Source organism: Camelus ferus, chromosome 3, assembly GCF_009834535.1.
Source record: "Camelus ferus isolate YT-003-E chromosome 3, BCGSAC_Cfer_1.0, whole genome shotgun sequence".
Lineage (NCBI taxonomy): Eukaryota > Metazoa > Chordata > Mammalia > Artiodactyla > Camelidae > Camelus > Camelus ferus.
The window spans coordinates 53,180,057-53,199,131 of NC_045698.1; the positions used below are offsets into that span (position 1 = coordinate 53,180,057).

Here is a 19,075-nt window from a genome sequence, read left to right on the forward strand (position 1 = left end):
CCACCTCTACCAATTCACCTTTCCTGCTCTCTTGCAGAAAGCAGGTGATCAATCCGCCCAGAGAAACTTTATCTGAATCCAAAGTTCGTATGCAGTTAAGGTTTGTGTTCTTTGGGGATAGAAGTATCAATGAAGATGTAGCTGGCTCCTCATGTGAGAGAAATACATGTGGAAGGTTGAGGCATTTTACCATATGTAAATTATACCTCAGTGTAAAAAATAAACTCTACTAACAAAGATTCATCCCCTCAGGGAACCTGCCCTTACTTGACTAACAGCTCTAACAGGAGTCTATATACCCCTAAATCCTACTCCATTAAAAAAAAGAAAGGAAGCAAAAAATATGAATATCTCCCCTCCAACTGGAATTGCATTATTTTTCTCAGTGTATGACGTCACGCAATTACATGGAACATCACTGGACTGTCTAGGTGAGCAAAAGCGAAAATTTTAAAGAAACATGTAAGGCCAGAGGGGTGAAATAACTGTAGCTCTGAGAAGTTGTGTGAGCTGTCTGAGGTCATACGCATACCATGGCCTAGGGAGCAGGTCTGTAACCTCCTTGAGTACAGAGTGGAAAGAGTACACATGATCTCCATGCATCACAGAAAGGACATTTTATTTTTTTTATTGAGGTGTAATCAGTTTATACTGTTGTGTCAATTTCTGGTGTACAGCACAATGCTTCAGCCATACTTGAATATACGTATATTCATTTTCATATTCTTTTTCAATGTAAGCTACTACAAGATACTGAATATATTTCCCTGTGCTATACAGTATAAACTTGTTTATCTATTTTATATATACCAGTCCGCATCTGCAAATCTGGAACTCCCAGTTTATCCCTTCCCACTCCATTCCCCCCTGGTAACCACAAGTCTATATTCTGTCTGTGAGTCTTTTTCTGTTTTATATATAAGTTCATTTGGCTTTTTTTTAAGATTCCACTTATGAGTGATATCATATGGTATTTTTCTTTCTCTCTCTGGCTTACTTCACTTAGAATGACATTCTCCAGGGCCATCTATGTTGCTGCAAATGGCATTATTTTATCATTTTTTATAGCTGAGTAGTATTCCATTGTATAAATATACCACCTCTTCTTTATCCAGTCATCTGTTGATGGGCATTTAGGTTGTTTCCATGTCTTGGCTATTGTAAATAGTGCTGCTATGAATATTAGGGTACAGGTGTCTTTTTGAATTAAGGTTCCCTTTGGATATATGCCCAGGAGTGGGATTGCTGGATCATATGGTAAGTCTATTTTTAGTCTTTTGAGGAATCTCCATACTGTTTTCCACAATGGCTGCACCAAACTGCATTCCCACCAGCGGTGTAGGAGGGTTCCCTTTTCTCCACAACCTTTCCAGCATTTTATCATTTGTGGACTTTTGAATGATGGCCATTCTGACGGGTGTGAGGTGATACCTCATTGTAGTTTTGATTTGCATTTCTCTGATAATTAGTGATATTGAGCATTTTTTCATTTGCCTATTGGTCATTCATATGTCTTCATTGGAGAATTGCTTGTTTAGGTCTTCTGCCCACTTTTGGATTGGGTTGTTTGTTTTATTAAGTCATTATGAGCTGTTTATATATTATGGAAATCAAACCCTTGTCAGTCTCATCTTTTGCAAATATTCTTTCCCATTCTGTAAGTTGTCGTTTTGCTTATGGTTTGCTTTGCTGTGCAAAGCTTTTAAGTTTAATTAGGTCCCATTTGTTTATTTTTGCTTTTATTTCCATTGCTTCGGTAGACTGCTCTAGGAGAACATTGCTAAGATGTACGTGAGATAATGTTTTGCCTATGTTTTCTTTTTTTGTTTGTTTGTTTAAAATTTCAATTTAATTGGTTGTCCAACTTTTTTTAAACTTTTTTTTATTGAGTTATAGTCATTTTACAATGTTGTGTCAAATTCCAGTGCAGAGCACAATTTTTCAGTTATACATGAACATACATATATTGTCACTTTTTTTTTTTCACTGTGAGCTACCACAAGATCTTGTATATATTTCCCTGTGCTATACCATATAATCTTGTTTATCTATTCTACATATGCCAGTCAGTATCTACTAATTTTGAAACTCCCGGTCTATCCCTTCCCACCCCCCGCCCCTTGGCAACCACGAGTTTGTATTCTATGTTTATGAGTCTATTTCTGTTTTGTATTTATGTTTTTTGTTTTTTGGTTTTTTTTAGATTCCACATATGAGCAATCTCATAGGGTATTTTTCTTTCTCTTTCTGGTTTACTTCACTTAGAATGACATTCTCCAGGAACATCCATGTTGCTGCAAATGACGTTATGTTGATGGTTTTTATGGCTGAATAGTATTCCATTGTATAAATATACCACCTCTTCTTTATCCAGTCATCTCTTGATGGACATTAAGGCTGCTTCCATGTCTTGGCTATTGTAAATAATGCTGCTATGAACATTGGGGTGCAAGTGTCTTTTTGAAGTTGGGTTCCTTCTGGATATATGCCCAGGAGCAGGATTACTGGGTCAATGGTAAGTCTATTCCTAGTTTTTTGAGGAATCTCCATACTGTTTTCCACAGTGGCTGCACTAACCAGCATTCCCACCAGCAGTGTGGGAGGGTACCCTTTTCTCCACAGCCTTTCCAGCATTTGTCATTTGTGGACTTTTTTATGATGGCCATTCTGACAGGTGTGAGGTGATACCTCATTGTAGTTTTGATTTGCATTTCTCTGATAATTAGTGATATTGAGCATTTTTTCATGTGCCTATTGATCATTTGTATTTTTTCCTTGGAGAATTGCTTGTTTAGGTCTTCTGCCCATTTTTGGATTGGGTTGTGTTTTTTTCTTAAGTCATATGAGCTGCTTATATATCCTGGAGATAATCCTTTGTCAGTTTTGTTTGCAAAAATTTTCTCCCATTCCGTAGGTTGTCATTTTGTTTTACTTATGGTTTCCTTTGCTGTGCAGAAGCTTGCAAGTTTAATTAGGTCCCATTTGTTTATCCTTGCTTTTATTTCTATTGCTTGGGTAGACTGCTCTAGGAGAACATTGCTAAGATGTATGTGAGACAATGTTTTGCCTATGTTTTCTTCTAGGAGATTTATTGTGTCTTGTCTTATGTTTAAGTCTTTAAGCCATTTTGAGTTTATTTTTGTGTATGGTTTGAGGGAATATTCTAACTTCATTGATTTACATGCAGCTGTCCAGTTTTCCTAATACCATTTGCTGAAGAGACTGTCTTTATTCCACTGTATGTTTTTGCTTCCTTTGGCAAGGATTAATTGACCAAAAGTTTGTGGGTTCATTTCTGGGCTCTCTGTTCTGTTCCATTGATCCATACATCTGTTTTTGTACCAATACCATGCTGTTTGGATTACTGTAGTGTTGTAGTATTGTCTGAAGTCTAGGAGGGTTATTCCTCCAGCCTCATTCTTTTTCTTCAGTGATGCTTTGGCAATTCTGGGTATTTTGTGATTCCATATAAATTTTAATGTGATTTGTTCTAGTTCTGTGAAAAATGTCCTGGGTAATCTGATAGGGATGGCATTAAATCTGAAGATTGCCTTGGGCAGTATGGACATTTTAACAATATTGGCCCTTCCAATCCAGGAGCATGTGGTATCTTTCCAAAGAATGGATATTTTAAAAAGAACAACCCTCTACCTAGCCTAGTCCTAGTACAGAACTATTTTCAACCACCCAAAAATTCTCCCCAATGAAATATTCACCTCCGGAAATAAATAACATTAAACCAGGAGTTAATAAACATTCAAGCAATTTGAGATTTTATTGTGAAAAATAGCAATTTCAACATTGTATCCAGTTTCTCATTTATGAGAATAAATTCTTTACAACAATGATCATCATCACCACTTCTGGGTATTTATACATAGTCTCTCAGTAAAATATATTCGCACTAGGCAAGGCTAGAATATTGAAATTGTGATCAACATTGCTTATTTTAAGACTGTTTACTTTATAACAGAACTATAGTATTTGTACACTAGAACAGATGTTTGAAATGTTTATCATTCAAAGATGAGCTTGATGGAACAAAACCAGTATGAGTATACATATATTTCCTATTGTCCTCTTTGCTATCAGTCTTCCAGAAAGCTAAAGTTACATTACAGACACCTCAGATTTCCACTTCAGGAATGAACAGAAAAAATGGAAAGGCATTATTTCTCAGTTTACAAAATAAAACATCAAGTCAGAAGAAGAATAAAGCTCATCTTTATGCAATTAACATAAAAGCTTGAGTACACCCGTCCTTCTCCAAGAAATAAAGATGCCAGCACTGCAGGAGAGGCAGCCAACAGTCTCAAGAACAAATGGACGACATAGCCTTCTCTATACTGCATGACTCGCTCAGGACTGATGCAAACTCCAGCAAGTCTTTTTTTCCTGCCTTCAAGGATCTGCAATATGTAAACTCAATGATTAAAAGGCATTTCTCCGAATTTGCATGAGGAAATCTAAAGGATCAGAACAAAGATCCAACTGCTTTTCACATGGCGAGATGTTCACCATTACACCACAACTCAAACCCAAAGGCAAGCTTTCTATCAAATACACATTCAAAGCATGCATTTCCAAATATGCAACAGTATACATTGCAGAAAACAAAGAGCATCCTTACACTTGATTTGTGAACTGGTTTCATACTTTGAAATGAAATCAGACATATTTAGTCTTCTAAAATTTGGAGGTCTAGTGAGGTTTAAGTTTTTTAGGATATAAAAACAGCTGAGAATTTAATAAAAAAAACTCTAAACCCTCATCTTAGAAAATGCACACATAAACATACAATCCTCATTTAGGCCATATCTTCAGTAACAGATCTTGAAAATATTAAATTTCCTTTGCTTTTGTCACCAAAGCAACTGTAACTTTCTATGACACTGTGTGTATATAATGACCAGCTTGTATGTGACGTTAGTGCTACAAATACCATTGCCTTTTGTCACTTTTATTTTTTTAAATATTTTCCCGTTTTATTCATATATAATTGATATGTAACATTGTAATAGTTTAAGTTATACAACATAATTATTCAATATATGTGTCTATAGCAAAATGATTGCCATAATGCTTACTTAATATCCATCACTTCACATAATTACAAGTTTCAAAAAATACAACAGTTTTCTATATAAAAACACAGAACTGTTTTTTAAAAACTCTCCTTTGTTGGCTACAATATTTGATTCTTAATTTGAACTGGAGACACCTTCCTACTGTGCTCTTCTTATGATTTTCTTATTTTAAAAAAGGAAAAAGCACAGGTAATGGAAGAAAAACTCTTTTGCCATTTTTGGTTCTGTGGACATTACCCTATTACCAATAACAGCATGAGAGCCAATAAAATGTCACAAAGAGTACAAAGTGAATGCAGCTATGAACTATATATTTAACACAGTGTTATCTACGACCTTGTGCAGCGAAGGTTGCAAAACCATATGTATCCCTAGAGTTTTGTCGGATATAATATTTATAGGGAACTGTGATTAGTTTGATGAGTGAATTTTCTTTTTTTTAACTTTTTTTTAATTGAGTTATAGTCATTTCACAATGTTGTATCAAATTCCATTGTGAAGCACAATTTTTCAGTTATACATGAAATCTTTTTGTCACTTTTAAAGTATAACCAAAAACAGTTTGGAAAATTGTTCTAGAATTCCAAGTTGGTTCCCTCTGTTTGATAGATGCCTAAGAAGTGGTTAGTTCTCTGAAACCAGCGGTCCACACCTCTGTACAGCTCTTCCAAGCCACCTGGGATTCTAGGGAAAGAGGCTGGACTGACCAACATGTGACCTCATGTGCCTAAACAAGCAACTTAATTAAACCTCAGTGACTCCTCCATCAACTCCATGGTCTAAGGGATTCCTAACCTGTCTCTTCCCATTTTATCACCACTCACTAGAGGGGCAGCCAACAACAGGAAACCTTTGCAATGAGCACAAACAAGCAAAAACACTCTAGGGCAGCATTTCCCTAAGTGTATTTCCCAGGACAAAAATCTCACATGACACCTACTTAAAAAAAAAATCCACATAAAAATAAATTAGGGAAATGGCATATAAAATACAGGCCCTTCTTAGAGTTTGAAACCACACCACAGCATATCCAAGGTCCTGAAAAGCCCACAGTAACTTAACTTTGTCCAACCCAGCATTTCCCAAACTTACCTGACCACATAACCCTCTACATAATAATACAAAATATATTTTGCCAAGATATATCTTGAACTGCTTCTCCAAGAAACGAAAAGATAATTTTAAAAAATCTTACAATATAATTTCAAATTAATAATGAGCATACAAAAAGACTTACTTTCCTGTATTTTTTTTTCTATAGAAGCTACTTTGTTTTGCTCTGAATAGTCTTCTATTGTAACACTCACCCTCTATTTACAAACATCCAACTCAAAGTTACCCTTTCTTACATCATTGCTCAAAAATGTTAATTCTCATCAGTAATCACTGGACTCCTCATCTGCAACAAACAATTTTTGTATGCTTTTTTATTCTGAGAGTACCTCTCCACCTCAATCACAAGAATTTTAAGCCTAGGGCAGGTAACTCAGGTTTCTAACAAATATTATTTCCCAACAAGAGTTTGGGGCTAAATTATTTTGCAAATCCTTTAAAAACAAAAAACTCCATCTTTATATCTCTGTGAAAATCAACATTTTGAAGATCTCATGAAATTTCAATAAAACCTTTGAGGCTAGGATTACTGATCTTTGATTCATGTAACTAGCAAATTTCCTAACAATCTGTTTAAGAAATACAAAAACAGTGAAAAGTAGATGTAAATTCCACAGAGCTGAATAAGAAAAAAGGCAAAAGATAATTACTAATGCGAACAACATACACAAAAGACCACCATCACAACCCAAAATACACTATGTGGCTCTGCTCAGGACTTTAATTATATAAACAACCAAGACAAAGTCAATCACTGAATCCCTATGAGCTTAAAATAAAAAGCATGCAGACATGCCTAGCCTTCTTCATTAAAGCGTGGTCCTAGAGTGCATTTCGTGCGCTATGTAGTTGGAGAACACGTGCACAGCAAAGAGGGACTGCCACACAGAGACACAGAAGGGCTCTTCTCAAAACATTTATCCTCAAAAGTAAACCCAGGTACCGCAGGAAGAAAAAGACGTAATTACAAACATAAAATCATAGAATTTTTTTATATCCTAGGGTAAAGGGGTTCTTGGTTCTAGCTTGTTTTTTCTTTGCTGACAAGGCAAAATAGATCTTTACATAATCATTTGTTACAAACCTGAGTTTCTTTTTCCTTTAAACTCAAAAATGAAATAAATTATATTTAAGTTATATTATGTATTTATTCATCTGGAACTGAATACTATATTTGAAGCATTAAATTTTAAATCATAACTTATGTAGATAGTGATAAATTTACTCTAATGAATTTATTTTTAAAACCCTTTTATTTTGAAATAATTACAGACTCACAAGAAGTTCCAAAAATAGTACAGAGTGGTCCTATGTAACCATCATTCAGCTTCTTATCTTTACATTTAAGCATTTATATTCTGGTTTGAGAGAGAGAAAATTTTTGACAGTTTATGAAAAACTGTCAAAAAATCTGATAGACCTCGTAAATGTCTATTCCTGGAAGAGGCTCTAAGAAAACATACTACCAACTTTACCACTTTTTTTCACAAGATGCTGCCTTTAAAACTTGGTTTTCTCAGATACTATCACTGTTAACCAATTTCTGCCTCTTTCGATGTCTAGTTTTCCATCTTGCAGGCTTCTGAAAATTGTAACTTAGCACTCTGAAATAAGCTTCCCTGTTCTTTCATGTTAATATATCAAGCAATATTAAATGAACAGAAGTTACAAATGGAAATCAAAATGCTTTGGATTTAATGTGGAATCACCAATCCTCTAGCACTCAAAAAATAATACAAATATACCTAGGTTGAAATTTGATTCATTTGTTAATGCCAACCTTTTAGAGGAAAAAAAAACAGTGTGTAGGAATGACTATCCTCAATATTCTTTATAGTTTCTTTGGTATTACGAGAATGGTCAGGCTTATGGATGACCGATGAGTTTGTGGATGGAAGATCTTTACTTTATCTGACCTATTTTCTAATCCTATAATGCCAAGAAATATAAACACAAACATAGTCCCTTTTATCATATTATTCTCCACCATCACGTCCAAAAGAAAGTTGCTCACAGTCTTTAAAGACTGTGGACCATTTATCTCAGCAAATTATCCATAGCAGATCCTGACAGGTTGATCACAAGCTCTCTGCCCTATCTAGAAAGCTGTTTCTTTCCAAGAGCTTCCTATATGTGTGGCTGGTCCCTGGAGTGGTGTGTGCGATGATAGCTTCTGGGCATCTCGTTGGCTTATACCAAGGTCAACTAAGTAACCCAACACATCAGGTCTTACTTATCTAAATCATATTTTGCATCTTAGGAAAGGTAGTCTGGAAGCATCATGGCCCATACAGTATACATCTAAAGGCAGTTCAAAGCAGGAATGACCAAAAGGAAATAAATCATACTTACAGTTGTCTTCTCTACTAAAAAAATGACAAATACTTGTTATCCTAAAATGGCATCTTTTGATTAAACTTCCAACACAGCAAACATGACAGTATGCTTAATTGGCTGCATCTTTCTGTCACAAGAACACAATCTCCCATATTCTTATAAAAATGTAAAAACAGTTTTCTTACTCATGGGTATTAGTAGTTTTGCGGACAGAAAAATTTACATAACCCAGTATAATCTTTTGACTTTGCCCATGGAGAAACTCGGAGTTAAATTTACCACTTGATTTTAGAACCTGCTAGGTCTATTATAGTTCTCTCTCCAACACATTTTTTATTTTTTCAAAAAATAATTTTAGTCATCCTGTTTTACACGTGTTTGACAATCATAAGCCACTTCAAATGCTTTTTGGAAGTTTTAATAGAAATCATAATTGAAAACAACTAACCCTGACTAAAGCATAAACAGATGTCTGATTAACGTGCTAACCACCCTTCTCCAAGATACATCAATTCCAAGAGGACAATAAAGTCCTGCGGTCATAATTTCCAACATAGAATATTCATACAGATTTCCAATTGCTGGAATCCAATAGAAGTCTAACACGTAACACACACCCTTTCCCACCTGTTGCAGAAGTAATGTGAAACTCATGAGTTACTTTCCCTCAATGCATCCAAACAGATGAACAAGATTTTGAACACTACCACGTTTCACATTTAATTAAAACCTTCAAGAAAAAATATTTACAGTGACTTAAAGACTCTTGTATAAATAGCTACCTAGATACGGAACAAATTGAGAGGATACAGGTCAAAGCTGAGCTCAACTTAGCTCAAATTAGACAAATCTCTTGACTACAAAGCTGTTTTCTTAACCTGGGGGTTTCTGCAGGATGTGATAAGATTTGCTGAGCACCATAGTTGTCTTTTAAGACACTAATCAAAAACATGGTCCTGTATTTAAAAAAACCCAGAAGTGGTTTTAGGACAACAGCAGCACCTCAGCCACTAAAATAAGTAAGATTCTATTATAAGTAAAAATTACCTGCACAGCAAATCCTTTAACCATTCAGCAACCAATACATAGAAAATGTTCTTAAAAATCAACTGCTATTTCCAATTATTCCATTGGATCCTTCCACTGTAGTTAAATTATATGGAAAATAATTAGTTGTCATAAAGCTTTTGACCACATGATATGTTTCTTATGAAAGAACACTGGTCTGACCCAAGCACGGTGAACTCGGACCAGGCGCACAGTAGGTACATCTATTACTCTGTCGGTGGGCCCCTCCTGCGAGGTATCTAACACCTGGGCAAGTTTCAGTGAGACTTTACAGCCTGGCATAGTGACAATGACCAACACATTCAGCTCTCCTGAAATCAGTCCAAGAAAGAGATGACTAGAGTTAAAGATGTACTACGAATACACAGGTGTAAAGCTCCAATAAATTAAAAGAGCCCTTGCTCACCTATATTGAACTCATCAGCAAATACTGCTATATTGAAGTGCATATAGTCAGACAAATAGTGTATGTAACCACCTTTAATATTTATATATTTCCCCAAAAGATTAGACTTATGAGAGCATAATTTAAAAACACATTCCTTGTTGCTTTTTAAAGTTAAATACAGGCTTTTCTATTGAAGTAAATAGAATATTAGAATAATATACTTTTCCTAATGTCTAAAATAGGCATCAGATTTCTAACCAGAAGAAAAAGGCCTCAGCCCAAGAGCCACAGATTAGATATTCAAACTGGGCTAAGGAAACTAAATTAATAAATTAACGAATAAATTAAGAGTGCACATTCAGAACAGAAGTGGAGCTTTTGGCCAGCAAATGTGAACCAAAGACAAAAATCTGCCGAGGTTAAGGCAGATTTTTTATATACAGTACAATGTGTTTTCTTTTTTCCCCAAGTTCATTTAACATTCACGTTGATGTTAGTTAAAGTGCATTGCCAAGCTAAAACACAAGCTTCCTAGCTAAAAAGAAATTGCTGTCATAGAAAGTTCCTTTTGTTTTAGAGTCTTCCTTATACCCATTTATGACATTTTCTTGTTTGCCCTCGCACACTTAGTGAGATTACTGCAACAATTATACAACTTTGGATACAAAGCATGATGACTGTCAGGGTGACAGTCGTTGTAAGGAATTACTTTCTTCATCTGCTGGAGTCAGTTTAAGTGTTGGCAGTTTCCGAGGAGGAAGCTGAGGGCTTTGGCGAAGATTGTCATCCATCTGTGGAAAATACAAAAGGTACATCTGACTAATGGCTGTGGCTCCACTTACATGGACTGTGGCCTCCCCATCCAGACTACAGTCTTGACGAGTGCAGAACCTTACATTCCCAGGACTGCTAGAGAGACCTTTTTCTTGCAAATAATCTCTTAAAAATTCTAAACGTCGTATCTAAATACTAGCTGACTCACTATATGTATAAAGGCAGTATGGCTCATTCTTGATGCCTTCACAAAATTATAGTAATTCCACAAAGTGAACAGTCTACTGAACTCAGCCATAGCACAACCTGGTTTAAGAGATCTTCTAATAGAAATATAAAAGCAAAATTTCTGTTACACTAAGCTCCACGGTTTACATAGTATGTTCATGTACAATACCTCACTTGATCTTCCCAACACAATTATAAAGGAAAAAAAGGCACAATCATTCTCCATTTTACAGATTAGAAAAATGAAGCTCAGAAAGGTTACCAAATTTGCATTAGGTTGCAAAGCTACTATCAGAGCTGAAATCTGATTCTAACAGTATTGTTCTTTCCTCATTGCCTCAATAAAAATGACCTAACTCCACTCCAAAAGATCACCTCTTTTAGGCTTCCAAGGGAAGCTAGAAAAAGACAGAAAGGAGGACAAATTATTAGACCTAGGCACTGCAAACATTGGGTCAGTTCTAAGTCTGCTCCAGAGAAACAAAGTAATAAGGAGCATACTGAGAAAGTACCCAAGAGTTTCAGACTTACCCTAAGGAGGGCACTAGCATCCCTGGACATGCTAGAAGAGGGGTTATTTAGAACTGAGTCAGACCTTAGAAAACTACCTTTAACCAGCGTACCGCACATCTTGAGTGCAAGATTCAGGTCCTGGGGTTCAGCTGCCTCATAAAAGACTTGAAAGCAGCTGCCATCAATGACCACAAACCAGCAAGATATACACAGGTGCTTTAAAAAAAAAAAAAAAAAAAAAAAAAAACCAGCAAGATAGAGAATCTTATCAGCCACTTGATAGGCAGGCTTTTTGAGAGTTCTGAATACATGCAGAGCAAAACTCTCCCTTATCTTCTCAAGATGCTTTCATAAAGCAGAGAGGAAATATTTCAGCAGAGGTACAGGGGATTTATAGGAAAGGAAAGAGAATAAAAAATTAACTCTTAATTTTCCAATAGGAAAAAAGTATTCCCAGTGAACTATTTGAATCAATTGTGTTAGATGGCTTTTTTTCCTTGCAAAAACTAAGTTCCTCAAACATAACTCTTTCTTTTTTTAAAGTTTAGTTTTTCTGTCCAAATGGTGAACAGTGGTAGCCAATAGAATTTGTTGTTCTAATATGCTGTAGCAAACAGTGAAGTGTACTGAAGATCAGAAAGGAAGTGGGATGGGAGGGGGCAGTGGCAGACAGAGGTCAGGAAACTTCCGGTAATTGTTGATGGCAAGATGGAAGAGTGCAAAGTGCTAATGGGGACTCTTGGTTTCACTTTCTGCATATGTAGGGATTTCATGGTTCCCTTCACTTGTCTGTAATGAATCTGCCACAGATAGAAATAGAAACTACACTGGATAGCCTTCAACTAGCAGAGAAGTGTCTAAAACAGTCTGAGAAATCTTTCCATTCTCCACACTTAACTTTCAATGTATTTCCTCTCATGAGATTTCCTGAGTTAGGCTAAGAATTAAGACAAGCTTGGCTTTCATTCAATTTACTCAAACTTTAATAAGAGATATGTGAAATACCATACAAAGAAACAGAATGGTCATTCCAGAGAGTGGCAGTTATAAACCAGGCTATTAGTAGTAAATACGTAATTTTATTCATGAGTTAAATGGCTAACTGCAAAACCCATGCTGGAATCCAATTTCCAGGGTCCAAATTCCCCCTCCAGCTCTTGCCAGCGGAATGACCTCAGGCAGGAGATACTGTAAGCTACTCTTGAAGCTTCAGGCTCTCATCTGTAAAATGGGGATAACAGTACCTGCACAACACCTCACCTGTTGCGAGGATTAAATGAGATAACTCACATAAATCAGTCCTCAAGAACTGCTAATCAGTGTTATCAGGCCGCATCGTATAAAGAAAAAAAAGTAAGTTTATTAGACACTTGGGGAAAAAATGCATAACTCTCGTATTTTTCCAATTAGAATCACCCTTGAAATTTCATCATTGGCTCTCTCTCTTACCCAGTTCCTCAAAATCTCTCACACCAAATGCATACTCCCAAGTTGGAAAAATATCCACACTGGGGGAAAAAACTGTAGACATCATTTAGAACAGAGAAGATAGGAAGGAGACAAATAAAACCATTTATGTAGAAAAAGAAAAAAACCTCACAGTGCTATTAGCAAGAAAGGAGAAGCACAGGCACTTACAGTCTCAAGAAATTTTAACCCTCAGAGGCAGAGAGGCAGACAAGCAAGCAAGAAGTGTTTTCTGTTTGTCTCTCTCTCTCTCTCTCTTTTTTTTTTTTTTTTTTTAAGCCAGGCTTTTAGATCTCCTACCTTGAAAAGTGTGGTAGAAGTAAACACAATACCATTTATCATCAGATTTTCCCCTGAAGCAATCAAGCCATTACTGGCTTCAAAACTGTTACTTTGTACAACTTTAGTAAATATATATTAAATAGCTTCCTGGAAAAAAAACTTAAAAAAAAACTAAAAGGGTAAAGTTAATGCATAACCCAAATTACAACACTAAATGCAGAAAGGAAGATACTCAACTAATACAAAATAATGATTGAAGTAAACTTGACCTTTTCAATCAAGTTGGACTCCTTATTTACAAGCTGTGTGAGTTTCTGCAGATTTGCATCTACCGTTTCTTGTCCAGCAGGAGAGATGCCTAAGAAGCCAGGACAGAAATCAGAAAGAGGAAATTTTGAAAGCCTTACAAGCTGTTTAGATTGAAAGAATTTTGAGTCTATCCACCCTGCTAAGTGCCCCATCCCCCACCCCACCCCCTAAAAAAGTGACAAACCATTCTAGGTTCAAAGGGAAAGTTAAGAGGGATAGTAATGCTCCAAAATCAAACCTTACGCAAAAGGACTACATGTGTCCTTAGGGAGACCCTGCCAGCCAAGTGTTATGCAGACAGCCAAAGTAATTAGTAAGAGCCCAGCAGTCCTCATTTCCTTCTCAATTCTGAGTTGTACCTTTCCCCACCCATTCAAACGGGTCTTCAGTTACAACTATTTGAACAGCTTTCTAAGGTCCAAACAGCCATCCACCAGGCATCCGAAGCATTTGGAAGAACTTAAAAAAAAGAAAAAAAAATACAGATTCCTGGGATGTATCCCTAAGAGATCCAAATTCAGTATATCTGGTATAGGATCCAAGATTTTCTATTTGTTCTCTAGTCAGGTTTGCTAACCACTGCTCCAAAGTAACGGGGTTGAAAGTTACTCAGTTTCATGACTTCCAAACAACTAACCCTTCCCTTGTTATACACTTCCCAAGTGTATCATATACAAAACACATCACCCACTATAAACAACAAACTGTCCCTAAGCCAACTATCCTTATAACTTCCATTTCTTAAAAGGACAATTTTTGCCAGATCTCCCAATACAAATTCAGTATTACAATCACTAAGCGCAAAGCCCCACACTCCCAGAGTCAGATGCTAAGTGACAGGTGCCCTCTATTTACTATACCTCCAGTCTGATGCAATCAGTTTTCAAGTAGTGGAATCATGGGAGTGTACCTCACCAAAAGCAATCTGCTGCTGATTTCTGTTCACGCAGGAAAATGCTAGAAGCAACATTTAAAGTAATTGCCCATTTGCATTAGGATAAATGCCATCTTTCAGCAGGGACTCAATAAATATGTGTAGCTAACTTTTAGAAGAAAATGACCCACTTCAAAGGGGCAATAGTTAAAGAACAAGAAGCAAGAAATGTATAAAATCCCTAAGAACAGACAAGGCAAATATTTATTTCTCTATTTAAATAAGAACTAACACATGAGAATAAAACTAAAGTTGGAACTTTTTAATGTTCTATAAACCAGCATTTAAAGACAATACACAAACTTCTTTAACAAGTAATGAATTTGGCTTATACATCCTGAGGAGAATATGCAAATATTCTATGCAAACAAAAATTAGCTGAAGAGAAACCAGCCTACCTTCAAGACTAAGCCTAAAATAACTGTTTAGGATGTCATCACAAAAGCGACACAGGTTGGAGAGCTGTTTCAAGTGTTCTTGTAACTGAACTTTAGGAAAGGGTACTTTATAAAGAGGTGCCAGGAAACCAAACACGTAGGCATCCAAGGTTGAAGGCCTAAAAATAAATTAAGGATTTTTTTAAAGCATGTAAGAAAATACTAATTTGGGATTATGTTTAAAATTTTTTTTTCTCAAATACATTTGTCAGTTCTGAAGTACACAATATAGTCTTTTTTTTTAAATTGAAATAGAGTCAGTTACAATGTGTCAATTTCTGGTGTACAGCATAATGTCCCAGTCATGCATATACATACATATATTCGTTTTCATATTCTTTTTCACTAAAGGTTATTGCAAGGTATTGAATATAGTTAAAGGTTTACTACCCATTCCGGCTTATAAAAGTGATACAACTAGGGTTTTACTCGTTAGTAGTTTTTTTTTTTTTTTTAAATACTCTACCATGTATTTTATTTAGAAGAAAATTAAGTTGTAAATTTAAGGTTCATTTTTATTCACAAGTGTTATACAGAAACTGGAGACAGGGTGGGAATAGCCTTAGATGTTTTAAATTCACATACGCAGCACATTAAATCAATGTTAGATTACCACCAACAGAAAAAGTTTCCTATAGTAAAAGTTCATTAAATATTTTTTTTAAGTGAAAAATTCATTGAGGGGGAGGAAGGAGGGAGGACAAGGGAACTTGCTTTAAATAACTGCTCACTGAATATATGCACACAAAACATCAAATGGTTTTTAAGGGGATGCACTCACGTATCTCCAAAGAAAAACTGAGATGTTCCCAATCTGTTTGACAGAAGATTTAGGCACTCCTTGGCATCTCTGTATATCTAAATAAGGATGAAATTACATCTCAAAACTTGGAAAGATGCTCAAAACTCCTTTTCAGGCAGGCATCTATAGGTACGTTCATCTCCACTCTCTCTCTTGTCCCTCCTCAGGAGGGCCCTTGCTCTGAAGGTGATCTCAACCATACCTGAGCTTCTACTTCTCGGAGGTGGTAGAGCGGGGGCTCTCCTCTGGTCAGGAGAATCCTGTTCAGTGCTCCCTTAGACATTCTTCCAGGTAGGATCAAACTCAAGGGAAAAGGAATTTGTGATGCAAACCATGGCTTTGTCACAGAAAAGTAATTGTCACTCTCAACCCAGAATGTGTGAAGCTGCAAAAAGGAGGAAGAAAAACACTACAAAAATATTCCTTTAAAAGCAAGATTACTCAATCAATGTGAAAGTTTTTCATAAATATCTCTGAATAAAATGACTTCATACAAATTGTCCCGTTAGAATGACTCAAGAATAAATCATGATTTTTTTTTAAATCAAGATTTTTAAACGTGTGAGTTTTGCTGACTGCTCTGAGTGCTCCAAGCAGCCAGAATAAGGAACACAGTAGATTATTCGTGTTGTTTCACTAGTTGGATCTCTAAAAGAATCCAATTACATGAAAGAATCAGGATTAATATGTAAATGAAATTTTCTCTTAAGCCTTTTTCATTATTTTTCTTCTAAACAGACTAAGTATATTTTCAATAGCTCACTAAAATACTATAATATTCACCAATGCTCACCATTGCAGGAAGAAGCTTCTCTTCAAGGAGAGCAATGTAAGCCAGGGTATCTGCCCCTTGTTTTGCTGAGAGCTCATAATCAGCATTATATTTCTATTAAAAAATAGAAAACCCAAAAATCTCCTAAGTCAACAGCATCCCAAAATGGTGAAGCTAAATAAATTAGGATTCCTATTCTTCCTCAAAACTGGCTACCATATTAAAAGGGGAAGAAACATGAATTCAGTGACAAATGCTGCTTAATACAAATAAAATTCTTGGCATTGCATCATGCACACAGTAAGGAGAATACGCGTTAGTTTTAGAGGTTTTTTAAATTAACTATTATTTCAATGACTGTCAATGACCTGGTTTAGTTTAGTGCATGGCATGTAATACAAACTTAATACATAGAAGCTATTATTATTTTTGTTAACAATAAGGAGAAAGTTCTAATTAGTTGCATTTCACCATGAAAAGAGAAAGCCTTCAAATTTAGGAAAGTTCTAAATTGTGTTGATACAAGATTTTTTTTAAGTATTGGCAAAACCAGTAATTTTTGCATTTACATAAATCTTTACATGTTTAAACATTTTGGATACATTATATAAATCTTTGAATGTTTAGACATTTTGGATACATTATTTCATGAAACATTTAACTGCAACTATTAGCTTATGCTTTTAAAAAACAAATAGTTGCTAGTAGATGGGAACTCAGATCTCAGACCCAGCACAAAATGTGTAGCAATTATGTGACTAAATTCACAATCATATCAATAAGTGTAATAGTGAAGATGGCTAAATTGAATCTGCTTATATCTAAACTTCAATAAAAGCCAATATTATAAAATATAATAATATAATATATAAATATATATAAATATATAAAATAATATATAATATAAAATATAAACTGACTGTAACTATATGGCTTTCAAATCACAGTACAACTAATGATTTAGAGCACTGACTCTGAAGTCTATTTTTATATCAAACCCCATGTATCTCCAAAAAATAATTCTAAATTAAAAAAAAATTTTTATTAAAAAAAATTCTTTTAGAAAGTAACATGCAGAGATCAAGAAGCTAACTCTTCAAACAGAACCACCCACCTGTTTTCTTAAAAAGTTTAGTATTTTTGCTGGCTGAGAAACAATATTGTCTTCACTTGTCAAAACTGGTACATCTCCTATAATCAAAAAACAGTTTACATACAAGGAAGCATTTCGATTTCCTCTGATGATATTCCAGTATCCTAAAAACTATACCAATCACATTTGGAGGAGGAAAAAATGAGTAAGTCATTTTAGGTTTTTGCCATTTCACAAAAAAACAGTTCTGGAGAGCATTTTCATTTCTCATAATTTCCACTCATTTGGTTGTCCTTTGAAGTATTACTCAGAATGATCAAAACATAAGCAACACACAGCCAAGGTCATATGGTGAGAACTAAAACCCCAAGGCACTCCATGACTACATGCCTCAAAGCTTTAAACGGGGGTGGGGGGTAGGGGTGCATAGAGAGGGCAGAAAGGAGTGTTTAAAAGTTTACACTGTACCTCTTGAACCTCTCCAGGTGTTATCTATGACATTGACTTTCAGGGGTGCACCAGAAAATTTGGCGTAAGCCTGAAAGAGAATTTGCAATAAAACATTTTAGACTGTGAGTACGTATTGCAATTTTCCGAGCAGCTTTACTTCAAAGCCCGGTCCCCCGAAGGCAGAAACGCCTGATTAAGTGACTGCGTCCCTCCCCAACCTCTAGCCGGGGATTGCGCGCCAGCTACGAGGCTTTCGGGGACTTTGCTCCCCCAAAAGGTTCGGGAGATGCAGAGAGGGGAGCGCGCGCCTCCTGCTTCGGGCTTTCACTCCACCGCCCAGACAGCTTTGCAAGGCTGAGAAAACTCTGAGCAAAGCGGAGAAGCCACGATTACCCCGCCAGGCTTTGGCGGGGTCACAGGCTAGGCTGTAACTCGTTGGATGGGAGGGAGCCCAGGGCCGTGCAGCAAGCAGCGCCCCGGCTGGCCTGGGCCCGGGAGCGCCGCGGGGAACCACAGCTAGCCGCCGGGGGCCCGGCCCGGCCGGCCTCGCGCCTCTGGCCCCTCCCCTTCTTTCCCGCGCCCGGGCCCGCGACGCGGCCTCACCATCACCACCAGGGACTCGCTGTGCACCGACGGGAGCCCCCAGCCGCCTCCCCAGCAACTGAGCTCCAAGGGGGCCGCCATCTTGCCGGCGCCGGCCTTTCCTATCCCGGAAGTACTTTTGCCGCCTAATTTCCGGCACGTGGAATCACGGGGGCGGGGCGAGGGGGAGGGAAGGGTACTTTGGGGATTGGGAGAGAGATGTCAAGGACCCCTGAAGGGGTGAACAACAGCACCCTTACCATCAGCTTGGCCAGGGGTTAAGGTTTCTGGGCCATAAGTCAGACAAACTCATTCCTTAAATATTTACTGGATGCCTAATATGTCCCAAGCCCTTTGAACATTACTACCCTGGGCCTAAACTAATCCATTTGTAAACCAGGCATGACAGTTTATTCACAAGATTGTTGTGTTTAAAATT

The 19,075-nt window shown here is 36.6% G+C and overlaps 1 protein-coding gene across 6 annotated transcripts; it reads right to left on the reverse strand.

The window, feature by feature from the left end:
• Positions 1-3,746: 3,746 nt before the first annotated feature.
• MTX3 (metaxin 3) lies at positions 3,747-18,764 on the reverse strand. 6 transcript variants are annotated; one of them, XR_004317966.1, is made up of 11 exons: positions 18,658-18,764; positions 18,073-18,142; positions 17,626-17,702; positions 16,533-16,625; positions 15,942-16,124; positions 15,719-15,795; positions 14,899-15,056; positions 14,427-14,523; positions 13,926-14,025; positions 13,527-13,615; positions 3,747-10,784 (listed from the first exon to the last, which is right to left on the reverse strand). XR_004317966.1 is itself a non-coding variant. In XM_032475094.1 (9 exons), the coding sequence occupies exons 1-8, from the start codon at positions 18,736-18,738 to the stop codon at positions 14,450-14,452; spliced, it is 813 nt and encodes a 270-aa protein (XP_032330985.1). In that variant the 5' UTR covers positions 18,739-18,764; the 3' UTR covers positions 3,747-10,784; positions 14,427-14,449. The 6 variants fall into 6 exon arrangements, 2 of the variants coding, with proteins under 2 accessions (XP_032330985.1, XP_032330989.1); XR_004317965.1 differs by lacking the exon at positions 13,926-14,025; XR_004317963.1 differs by having other exon boundaries at positions 13,527-14,025.
• Between the last annotated feature and the right edge of the window lie 311 nt (positions 18,765-19,075).